This window comes from Nannospalax galili, unplaced genomic scaffold (assembly GCF_000622305.1).
Source record: "Nannospalax galili isolate Female #2095 unplaced genomic scaffold, S.galili_v1.0 scaffold188, whole genome shotgun sequence".
Taxonomy (NCBI): Eukaryota; Metazoa; Chordata; class Mammalia; order Rodentia; family Spalacidae; genus Nannospalax; species Nannospalax galili.
Window position 1 is genome coordinate 4,651,320 of NW_008360325.1, and position 11,846 is coordinate 4,663,165.

At 45.2% G+C, this 11,846-nt stretch overlaps 1 protein-coding gene across 2 annotated transcripts in view; it reads right to left on the reverse strand.

The window, feature by feature from the left end:
- The window catches only part of LOC103727655 (cholesterol 24-hydroxylase), a 36,354-nt gene that overhangs the window by 16,303 nt on the left and 8,205 nt on the right, over nucleotides 1-11,846 (reverse strand). For both annotated transcript variants that reach the window (XM_008825633.1, XM_017796232.1), the window contains exons 3-5: nucleotides 10,849-10,930; nucleotides 3,077-3,150; nucleotides 2,169-2,255 (exon numbers count right to left, since the gene is read on the reverse strand). In XM_008825633.1, the coding sequence (XP_008823855.1) occupies nucleotides 2,169-2,255; nucleotides 3,077-3,150; nucleotides 10,849-10,930 (243 nt within the window). The remainder of the gene's footprint in view (nucleotides 1-2,168; nucleotides 2,256-3,076; nucleotides 3,151-10,848; nucleotides 10,931-11,846) is intronic.

The window sequence follows — 11,846 nt, forward strand, 5'->3', positions numbered from 1 at the left end:
ACGGCCAGAGCAGAACAAATGACAAAATGGGAGGCAGCAGGAGACCGGTACTAAGTCTAAGCACTGATACTAAGTTTTCATAATGGGAGCTTTGTTACATAGAATGGAAAAGTAGGGAGTGCAATGTTTCTAACTTACCCTCAAATAGCTTCAAAGAGTGTCATGTGAAAATTACATAAATCTATACACACATCAGAGAATGAGTGGAAATATGTATATATCTATATAGATAGATATCTGTGGATATCAATAGATAGATGAATGATAGACAAATATATAGATAGATGATAGATAGATGATAGATGATAGGCAGATAGGTGATAGATAGATGATAGATGATAGGCAGATAGATAAGTAGATAGATGGATAGATGACAGATAGATAGAAGATAGATAGATGATAGATAGATAGATAGATGATAGATAGATAGATAGATGATAGATAGATAGATAGATGATAGATTTGTCTGTCTAAGATAAGGTCTCCTGTAACTCAGGCTGGCTTAGAGCTCTCAATCTTCCTGCCTCATTCTCCCAAGTGCTGGAGTTATAGACATGCAACACCATGCCTGGCACAATAAATATGTACACACATAAACAGAGAAAGAAATTACAACTCAGACCATGGTTCTAACAACAAACAATAAGTAAATCTGAGTAAAAGACAATTTTTCTATGAATCTGAAACTTTATCAAAGTCAAATATTACCTCCCTCAAAATGCTAGGCACAGGCTCAGCATCCTCCCCCTTGACTCCATTAGGCATATACACCCAAGGGAAACAAAGGCATAAGTCTACACAAAAGCATATGTATTCACAGTAGCACTGTTCATTATAGCTCCAAACCAAGGACAACCCAATGCCTACTAACTGAAAAATAAACAAATATGGAATCCATGCAGTGGAGCATTAGTCAACAATAAAAAAGGAATGAAATATTGGTACAGGCTATGACATGCATGAACTGTAGAAACATCATTCTAAGTGAGAGAAGCCAGGTGTGAAGGACTACATACTGTATGATTCCATGTGTGTGAAATGTCTAGTGCATCAAAAGTCAGAGAAACCAGATGTAAGTTAGTGGTTGCAGATGATGCAGGCACAGGGAAGAAGCAAGGGGTGATGGAGACACAACTATGGAGAGGCTAAGGGCTCTTGAATGATTCCTTTTAGATGAGTGAATTCTATGGAATGTAATTCACAATCCAGTAAAAGGGTTATTAAAAAAATAATGGGACTGGAGACATGGCTCAGCACTTTTAAGAGTGCTTCTGCTCTTGCAGAAGAACCAAATTTGATTCCCAAGACCCATGTCAGGTGGCTCACAAGCACCCATAACTCCAGCTCCAGGGGATCTGGTGCCCTCTTCTGGTCTCTGCAGGCACTGCATACACATACACAAATGCACTCTCAGACATACACATATACAGCACTTAACCAAAAATGGTTCGGCAGCTAAAAGCACTGGCTGCTTTTGCAGAGGACCCAGGTTCAGTTCCCAGCCCCCACATGGTGACTAACAACTGTCCATGACTCCAGTTCTAGGGAATGCAACATCTTCTACTGGCCTCCGCAGACATTGCACACACGTGGTGCACTTACATACATGCAGGCAAAACACTTGTGCACATAAAAATAAATTAAAATAAATTTTAAAAAATTTTTAAGGTACAGGTGTGGCAGCACACACCTTTAGTCCCAGCACTCGGGAGGCAGAGGCAGGTGGATCTCTGTGAGTTCAAAGCCAGCCTGATCTACATAGCAAGTCCCAGGCCAGTGACAGTTATAGTGAGACCTTGTCTCCAAAGGAAAATAAATTCACCTCCAAAAATTAAAAACTAAAATGAATAAAATAAGAAATACAAACAGAGTAAGATCTGAATGGGACAGTTTTGGACAGCAGACACATGCACACACACACGCACACACACACCACTTCTGGCAACTGGGGGGTCATGCAGCCCTAAATGTTCTGCAGCCAGTCAGTCATATGTGGGACGCCCCCTTCAGTTCCACCACCCTGGGGTTGCTCTCCTTTTGATCTCTGATGTCCCCAACTTCCCCTCCAGCTGGGTGAGGCTCCTGGATGAAGCTTTCCCACCCAAGAGCCCTCTCCACCAGCACCACCACCCCTGGCCAGGTAGACCCTCCCTTCTCAACATACTCACCTGCGGCTGAAGGCCAAGTCCATGACTCTTCGCTGCTTGTGCCAACGCTCATAGTCACATTCGGACACCAAGCCCTGGCCAAACAGTCTGCAAGATACAGGTACTGGGTGCCAGAGGAAAGTGGGGAGTAGAAGGGACTACTTGGTGGGTCACCTTGGGGATGATGAAAAAGCCCTGGGACTAGACAGGGTGATGATTGCATACACCATGAACGTGCTAAACACTAAACACTGCCAGGTGGTGCACATCAATGTGGGCAAGACAGTGGGCCTGTGTCCACATAGCCTGATGAAAAGGAAGTAGGGCCAGAGAGATGGCACAGCGGTTAAGAGCACTGGCTGCTCTCACAGAGGACCCAGGTTGGATTCTCAGCACCCACATGGGAGCTAACAACCATCTGTAACTCCAGTTCCAGGATCTGGCACCTCCAAAGGCATTGCATGCACATGGTACACTTACATACGTGCAGACAAAACATACACATATAAAATAAAATAAAATCTTTTTTGGGGGGGAGTCTTTTTGAGACAGGATCTCCCTGTAGCCCCAGCTGACCTGAAACTCACTATGTAGACCAGGCTGGCCTTGAACTCACAGAGATCCGCCTGCCTCTGCCCGTGCCTCTGGAGTGCTGGGATTAAAGGTGTGTGCCACCATGCCCAGCAAATAAAATCTTTTTTAAGCAACAGGATACACAGATGGAAACATATGACATCCTACAAACATGCTAATTTTATATATCAATCAAAAATAAATTAATAAGCAGGGTGACCATGGACCCCAACAGCATACCCCCATGTTCCCACCTGCACCCCCAGAGGGAGAAGAGCAGAAAAATGTCAGAAAATGAATGGGGCACCCCACCACACGTGGTGCTCCCAGGGGAGCCATCTGCCCTGGGCCCTTACCTCTCTCCAAACACGGTCTGGATTGCACGGTACATCTTAGAATCCTTGTTGTACTTCGTCGACATCAGGAACTTCTAAACAGCCCCCCAAAGCAACACAAGCCATGAGAGGCTGCAGAGGATGCCTGTGAACCGCACCCCCAGCACTCAGGAGGGAACGAGACCCCCACCCAGGAGGAGGAGGACGGATCTATCAACCAGGAGGCCTGTTTTCAAACAAGTCAATTGTGGAGGGGTGTGGGACTTTCCATGACCACACAGCTAAAGTGGGGACAGGGCCCCACACCGCACTGCCTTCCAATGCAGAGTGACAGAGACTCACTGCTCAGAAAGCTGAGGGAGTAGGTGAGGTGACCAAAGGACAGGCTTTGAAGCACTGGAGAGACCCTGAGGACAGATTCACTGTCATCAGCCCCACGTCTGCCTCAAAGGTGAAGAAGACTTCCTGGAGGAAGGGTCAATTTGCTTCCCAGAGTGTGTGGCAGGGATAATGATGTTCCCCAACAGCCTCTGGGGCAGTCAGTGTAGCCTATCGGAGAGGAACTCGGGTTGGGATCAGCACCCTCCTCCACATTTGCTGAATCCACATCCTAGATGAAGTTCCTCCTCCATCCCTCATGGTCCTCATCTGACAAGGTGAAGATAAAAAGGGAGGCTGTCTGCTCAGGTTGCCACGAGGAGTCCGTCAGTTCTGTAGCTAAAGAGCTGGTACACAGCAGGTGCTCAATAAATGCCAAGTATATGTCAGCATCCTGCAGTTCACTCCCTGCCCAGTCAACCCTCAGACATACCTGCTATTTTATGTTCATCTTACACACAGGTGGAAAAAGCCAAGATTTAAAGCTGGCACAAGAGGCCTGGGATGTAGCTGAGTTGGTCAAGTGCTTGCTTAGCATCCACAAAGCCCTGGGTTCGATCCCTGGCACTACAGAAACTGGTCATGGGTGTGGTGGTGCACATGGAGGTGAAGGCAGGGAGATCAGAAGTTTAAGGTCATCCTTGGCCAAATGAGTTCGAGGCCTGTCTCATAAAACAAAAACTGAAGGTGATGCTCAGAGTGGACACAGCACATGAATCCAGACAAACTGAGGCCAGGGGAGAGGAGAGAAGGGCTGAGACCCAGGCTGAGGGAAGCCCAGGTCCTGTACTATGTGGCCAGCCATGCTGTGGGGTGTACGGCCAAGGCCACTGGGCCTTGCCAAAGGCTGAGTTTGGTCCTGGGAGTCCCAAGAAGCAATCAGAAGTTTCACTGTAAAAACCAGGATTACTGGCTCCTGTGAGCTCCTCTGGGCAGGGGTCAGGAGGGTCTTACTCCAAGTGTTCAGCAGAGAAGAAACCCCAGAACTGACTGACTTTGCACCATGAGACACCCCAGGGACCTCAACAACCCACCCCCAAAATTTTGATTTATAAACCAAGCTCTGCCACCGCCCTACCTCACCAAGACTATGACAGCAAATGCCACCTCCCTGCCCTTCAGGGAGCCCCTGAGCAGCATGTGGAAGTCCTTTCTCAACTAAACTAGACTCACCACCACTGAGGCAAGGCACCTCAGCACAGGCTCTGACCAGAGTCCCCACCACCCTATCCCCTACAGCCTGCTGTCCCAGAGGCTGGGGATCCTGTGATTGGCCACTGAGCTGAGCTTAGGGGTATGCAGGACATACAGGGAATCCTCCACATCTCTACCCTGAAGCAGTAACACCTAGGGACTTGCCCTGCTGCAAACACCTAGAAAATCAGGCAAAAATGTATAGTGTGAGGGCTGGAGAGATGGATCAGCACTTAAGAGCACCCATATCAGGAGGCTCATAACTGCCTGTAACTCTAGCTCCAAGGGGCCTCTGGCCTCTGTGGACATCTGCACTCATGTGCACGTGCGCGCGCGCACACACACACACACACACACACACACTTGTACACACACATGCACGCACACATAATTTAAATAGTAATAAAAATAATTTTTTTTAATGTATAAAGTGTCTATTTTCAAATGTTCAGATAAGCCATGCAGAATCGTGGACCAGAAGGAGGAAAACCAAGACCAGGGCACTGTGACCTAGGGCTGTCCCAGCTTTCTACCCACAGGCAATTCCAGGAAAAGGACACTAAAAGAAGAGACCCAAATACAGTCCTGCAGCCTTGGTAAGTGGGACAATCAGAGGTCAGACTCCAGGCAGCTGTGGGAGGCTCAAGTTTATAGGCCAGCATTCAGAGAGGAGCTGTGGAACTCCTCTGCATGTGGTGCCTGAGCACTGCATGAATACAAGTCTGTGCACACAGAGTGACACTCTGCAAGATGGGGACAGCGGAATTAATGGGCAGCTAGGCAGTTAATAGGTTAGGCAGTTCTCAGAGCTCACACACGCCACAAATGGTTGACATTCCCAGTGGTCAGAGCACACCAACCTCAGACACAGAGCCTTGGGTAGTGGCCCAGGGCAGTGTCCCCACTAGCAAAGGGGCTAACCGAAGCCCTGGAGGAAAAGTATGCCCCAGCCTACCCAATAAAGGCCTTCAAGCAAACCTGGAAATGGTGGACTGTAAGCCCAAAGTGTGAGCCCAATATATCTTTTTTCTCTCAAAACTGCTTTTATTGGGGTATTTTATCACAGCAAGAGAGATGAAAGTAGGAATATAAAGTGAAATAAGTTAAAGATTTTATAAGCCCTAGGGCAATGAGAGAGAGAGAGAGAGAGAGAGAGAGAGAGAGAGAGAGGATGGGACAAGTGAAAAGTAAATAGGAACTTGGTAGATTTAAGCCCAATTATAAAGAGATTACATTAGCCAGATGTGGTGGTGCCTGACTGTAGTCTCGGGAGGCTGAAGCCAGAGCATCACTCAAGCTGAATAGCTGGAGATCAGTCTGAGCCAGAGTGTAGTCCAGTCTCAAAATAATTTTACTATTACATTGAATGTAAATGACCTAAGGACTTTATGTAATAGCAAAGATTATCAAGCTGCATAAAATAGCAAGACCCAAGAATATGCTGCCTTCCCACAGAAAACCCACTTTAAATACAAAAAGCCCAGAGCTGGAGAGATGGCTCAGTGGTTAAGAGCACTGTCTGCTCTTGCAGAGGACCTGGGCTCAGTTCCCAGCACCCCCACATGGCAGCTAACAACCACCCATAACTCCAGTTCCAGGGAATTCATCTGACACCCTCTTCTGACCTCCTCAAGTGTTGCATGACACAGGTGCATTTACACACATGCAGGCAATACATATAAAATAAAAATAATGAATAAAAATTTAAATACAAAAGCCCAGAGAGATATAAAGAAATAAACCATGTAACACTAAACATAAGAGACCTGAAGTGACTGTTCTAAGCAGTGAAAAGGTACTGGAAGGAAAAGAATGTCAACAGGATAAGGGGGAGCAGCAATGTGCCTCGGCAGGTAAGGGCACTGGATGTCACGCCTGACAACCTGAGTTTCATCCCTGGCAATGACATGGTAGAAGGAGAGAATTGACTACTGCAAGTTGTTCTCTGACCTTCACACCTCCACAAGGATAAAGAAACATGTCTGAGGATAAAGGAATCAATTCACCATGAACACATAACAGTTCTAAATGCATACACACCTAGTAACATGAAGGAAATGGCTGGGGCGCAGAAGTATGTGGCTTAGTGGTAGAATGTCTGCCTAGTGTGCATAAGGCCCTGGGTTCCACCAGTAGCACAGCAAAAAGAAGAAAAAACCAAAAGAAAAAGAAGGACCAAAATACATAGTAAATATACAAGCAAAACCAATAGGACTGGGAGCTGGAGAGATGGTCCAGCAGATAAGAGCACTGGTTGCTCTTGCAAAGGAGCTGGGTTTGATTCCTAACACCCACATGGTGGCTAACAACCATCTCTAACTCCAGTTCAGAGGACCCAACGCCCTTTTCCAACCTCGTTGAGCACTGCATGACATGGGTGCACTTATACACATGCAGGCAATACACTTTTACACATAAAATTTTTTGTAATTAAAATTTTTTTTTTTAAAAAAAGGGCCAGGCGTAGTGGTGCACACCTGTAGTCCCAGCACTTGGGAGGCAGAAGCAGGTGGATCTCTGTGAGTTCCAGGCCAAGGCCAACCTGGTTTACATAGTGAGTTCCAGGACAGCTGGGGCTACAGGGAGACCCTGTCTCAAAAAAAAAAAAAAAAAAAAAAAAAAAAAAGCTGAGAAGACTGAACACAGAGTCTACCCATGACTTTGGCTGGAGAGTTGAACACTCCATGCCAGCAGCCAATAGTACAAGAAGAAAGAAATTTAGTGGGACTCTAAGAGATCTGAATGACATCACTGACCATGTGAGCTACCTGACATTTCTCAAATGCTCTATCAACAAGAAGAAAACACAAGCTCTTTTCAAGAGTCTATGAACAATCATCAAAATTGGCTATAACTAGACCACAAAATAAGCTTCAATTCATTTAAAAGAACTGAAATCACGGAACTGGAGAGATGGTTCCATGGTTCGAGGCACTGGCTGCTCTTGCAGAGGACCCTGGTTTAAGTTCCAGCACCTCCATGGCAGCTAATAACCATCCAAAACTGCAGTTTCAGGGGATCCAATGCCCTCGTTTGGCCTCCATGGGCATTGCATGCAGTGTGATATAAGCAGGCAAAACACTCATGCAATAAAATAAAAATAAATAAATAAACATTTTAAGGGACTGAAACCATGATGAATATTTTCTCTGATCTCACAGAATTATATAAGAATCAATAAGGCAAAGACACATATCCAATAATAGTGAGAAACTGAAAAGCACGTTGGGCCTGGAGTGATGGTTCAATAGTTAAGAGCAACTGCTGTTCTTGCAGAGATTCAGAGTTGAGCTACTGGAATCTAAGTCAGGCAGCTTATAACCACTTGTAGCTCCAGTTCCAGAGGATCTGACCTTCTCTTCTGGCCTCCACAGACACATGCAGTCATGTGCACATACATGACTCTACACACACACACACACACACACACACACACACGATAAGCAATATTATTAATAGCTTCTTGCCAATTATTTAAACAATGTCTTTGAAACAAACATGGAATGTCTTGAAAGACATGAATTGCCAAAGTCATAGAAAGTCTGAATGATCACATATCAATTAAATAAACTGAGAATGAAATTCTGATATATGCTCATGGGTGAACATCAAGGGTGTTAAGTGAAACAAAGCAGTGTCAAAAGGACAGACACTGCATGACTCCGCCTGTGTGATGTAATGAGCGCGATCAAATGGACAAGGACAGAAAGTAAAAGGAAAAAAGGGGAAAAAAGACAGAAAGTCAATTGGTGGCTCCTAGGGCCTGAAAGAGAGCGAACAGGGACTTGCCCAATGGTACAGCACTTCAGTGCGGAACAGGAAGAATTCTGCGGGGGGTGGTCATAACAGACACACACTAGGAATATGTCCAGTCCCCCGAACTGCACAATAAAAGTGGTTACAGATGTAAGTCTTGTCGTTTTTCATCATAATTTTAAGTTTTTAAATGCTGAACACACAAAATATTTTAAAGGAATTGAATGTCTACTTTTATATTTTTAATATTTGTTTCTATACGTATATGTGTGAATGTATACATATGTATATATGTCCACCATATGTGTGTATGTATGTACATATGTCCACCATATGTGTGTATGTATGTACATATGTCCACCATACATGTGCAGTACCCAAGGAGGCCATCATATCCCACGGAACTACATCACACATCAACTACAGTTGATTGTGAGTCACCTGATGTGAATGCTGGTAACTGCACCCAGGTCTTCTACAAGAACAGCAAGTGATCTTAACCACTGAGCCATCTCTCCAACCCTTAATGCCTAATATAAAAAACAAACACCACTTCTCTGAAAAGATGTCTAGGCCCACATGGCCTCTGTGAATCCTACCAAACACTAAGGAGAGAAATAACACCAAACAAAGTCTTACAGAAAATGCAGGAGGAACACTTCCCAAACTATGAAGCCAGTCAGTATTAACCTGGTACCAAACCCAACAAAGGCCTTGCAGGAAAAAGTAAATATAGGAACAAAAACCCTTAAGAAAGATTAGCAGATCAAGTCTAGCAACACATATCTGGGAATTCGTAGGTGGTTCAGCACTTGAAAATCAACCTATAATACAGTATACTGTATTTTTTAAGGATTTATTTATTTTATGTGTATGAATCTTTGCTTGCATGTATGTATGTGCATCATGGGCATGCAGTGCCCTCAGAGGTCAGAAGAGGGCTCGAATCCCCTGGATCTGGAGTTACAGACCATTGTGAGACATTATGTAGGTGCTGGGAATGGAATCTGGGTTCTCTGCAAGAGCAGAAAGTTCTCTTAACTACTGAGCCATCTTTCCAGATCCTACTATACCATATTAACAGCTACCTTTAATCCTTTTTTCATTAAGTATCATGAAAATCAGTGTATGGGTTGTAGTAGCAGGCTTTTAAAAACCTCTTAACTGTATCTGTGATTTAAAAAAAAAAAGTCTCACTGTGTATCCCTGGATGGTCTGGAGCTCCCTATGTAGACTAGGCTGGCTTTGAACTCACAGAGATTTGCCTATCTCTACCTCCTGAGTGCTAGGATTAAAGGCATCCACCACTATACCAGGAGTTCATTTTTTTAAGTGATTTTCAGCATTGTAATGATTCCACGGCTGTTCAGTCTGCCTCCTGATGTGTCCATAAAGTTCTAATTTAGGGCTGGAGGTACACCTCAGGGATTGGGATCCATCCCCAGAATCACCAAAAAAATGCTAAACAAAACACACTAGCATTAAAAACAAAACAACAACAACAAAAAAACACTAAATCCTGAGTTGTACTTTTTCTCTCTGAGTCACCACAACCACTCTGCATGCAGAACCACACGTCCACTGTGGGCAGCTGCAGTGTGCCAGGCATGAGCTATGGGGCTCACAGGCATCAATTCGGCCCATTCTTTTTGGTTAATTTTATTTATTATTTTTATTTTATGTATGTGAGTGTATTGCCTGTATGTGTGTAAGTACACCCATGTGGTCCAATGTCAGCAAAGTCAAAAGAAGGCATAGGATTCCCCTGGAACTGGAGTTACAAACAGTTGTTAGCCACTATGTGGGTGCTGGGAATCGAACCTGGGTCCTCTATAAGAACAATCAGTCCTCTTAACATCTGAGTCATCTCTCTAGCCCCAGTCCCATGCTTAAACTACCTTGTAAGGAGGCCATCATCTCTGCTTTACAGATAAAGAAACAGAAGCACAGAATAATGAAGTAACTTGTCCTAGATCCCAAGGCTTGCAGAGCCCAGATTTGAGTCATTTCCTATAGATAGTAGGTATCTTCCTAGTGCCCACTTGGCCACACTTTTTTTTTTCTGGTGGTGTAATAAAAGTCCCACCTCTGTGAGGATTAAACACACTCCCAGTGGTGAAGAGAAAAGCACCAGCCTAGGAAGCACTGTTTAAGACTCTTTAGATACTTCATTAAATAAATCCATCAACAACACATTCTCATCAGAGCTATGGGAGGCAGTTATAACTCTCATCTTAGTATGAAAGAACTGAGGCTCTGACAAGTTAAATGTGTGATTAGTTGGTCATATTCCCAGCCTCAATGGGGCCAGCAAAATCCCTTCTCATCCATCATACAGCAGTGCTTGAAGACATCCTGATGAGGTGGTGGTTATAAGGGCAGTATTAGTCAGTCCCTGGGGCCTAGCATGACCCTCATTCTGGGGAAAGGGAAGGACATTGCAAGGGAGCCACATCACCTCCTACCTTGACCGATTCGGGGCTTGTGACGATGACCGAGGTTTTGTGAAAGACATTGACTCGCACAACAGGTCCATACTTCTTAGCCCTGGGAACCAAAGTGACCGTCAACTCCCTGAGGCATGAGTACCATCAGCCCTAGCTTAGTGGGTCCCCACTGTCGGGAGAAATGGAAGCATCCCATCCCATAAGATGCTCCATCCAGGCTCAGTGGGTTCCCACTATCCAGAAAAATAGAAGCATCTCATCCCAGATGTTCAGCCCAGACTCAGTGACTCTGTCAGGAGAAACAGGAGCATCCCATCCCAGAAGATGCTCAACCTGGCTCAGTGGGTTCCTCCTGTTCAGAGAAATGGAAGCATCCCATCCCAGATGTTCAGTCCAGACTTGATAGATTCCCAATGTAGGAGAAACGAGAGCACTCCGTCCCAGAAGACACCTAGCCCAGACTACAAGAGCTTATTCTGGGTCCCAGGAGATCTGGGGATTGGGGAATAGGAGTGTCTCTTCCCTGTTGCAAACACATCACTGAGTCACATACCCCCGGAGCTACAGTTTCCATATTTATGAAACAGAGTTGAAAGACCCTTCCTCTGATTGTTCCCTAAAGCTGTGCCAGGAATTAAACATCATGATGTCTTTAGAAGTGCTCTGAAAAAACAATAACTGTTACCCAGTTACCACCCCTAGCCAGTTTATAGATGAGGAAACTGAGGCTCCGAGAGCTTCTGATGGCTGGTCTCAGTCCCTCAGTTAGTCAATGGAAAAGCTTGCCTTCCACGCCCGCTACATCTGCCTCTGTGCCAGGGGAACTGCTGAGGCAGAGGGGGTACTGAGAGTGACCTGGAGGGTGCTTGGAGTGAGATGGGCAAGAGAGTTGAGAGTGACCCAGGAGGGTGCTGGGAATGATGGTGGGAATCTGAGAGTGATCTGGGGGTGGGTCTGGAAATGACATGGAAAGAAGAGCTAAAAGTGACCTGGGAGGGGGTGCTGGGACTCACAAA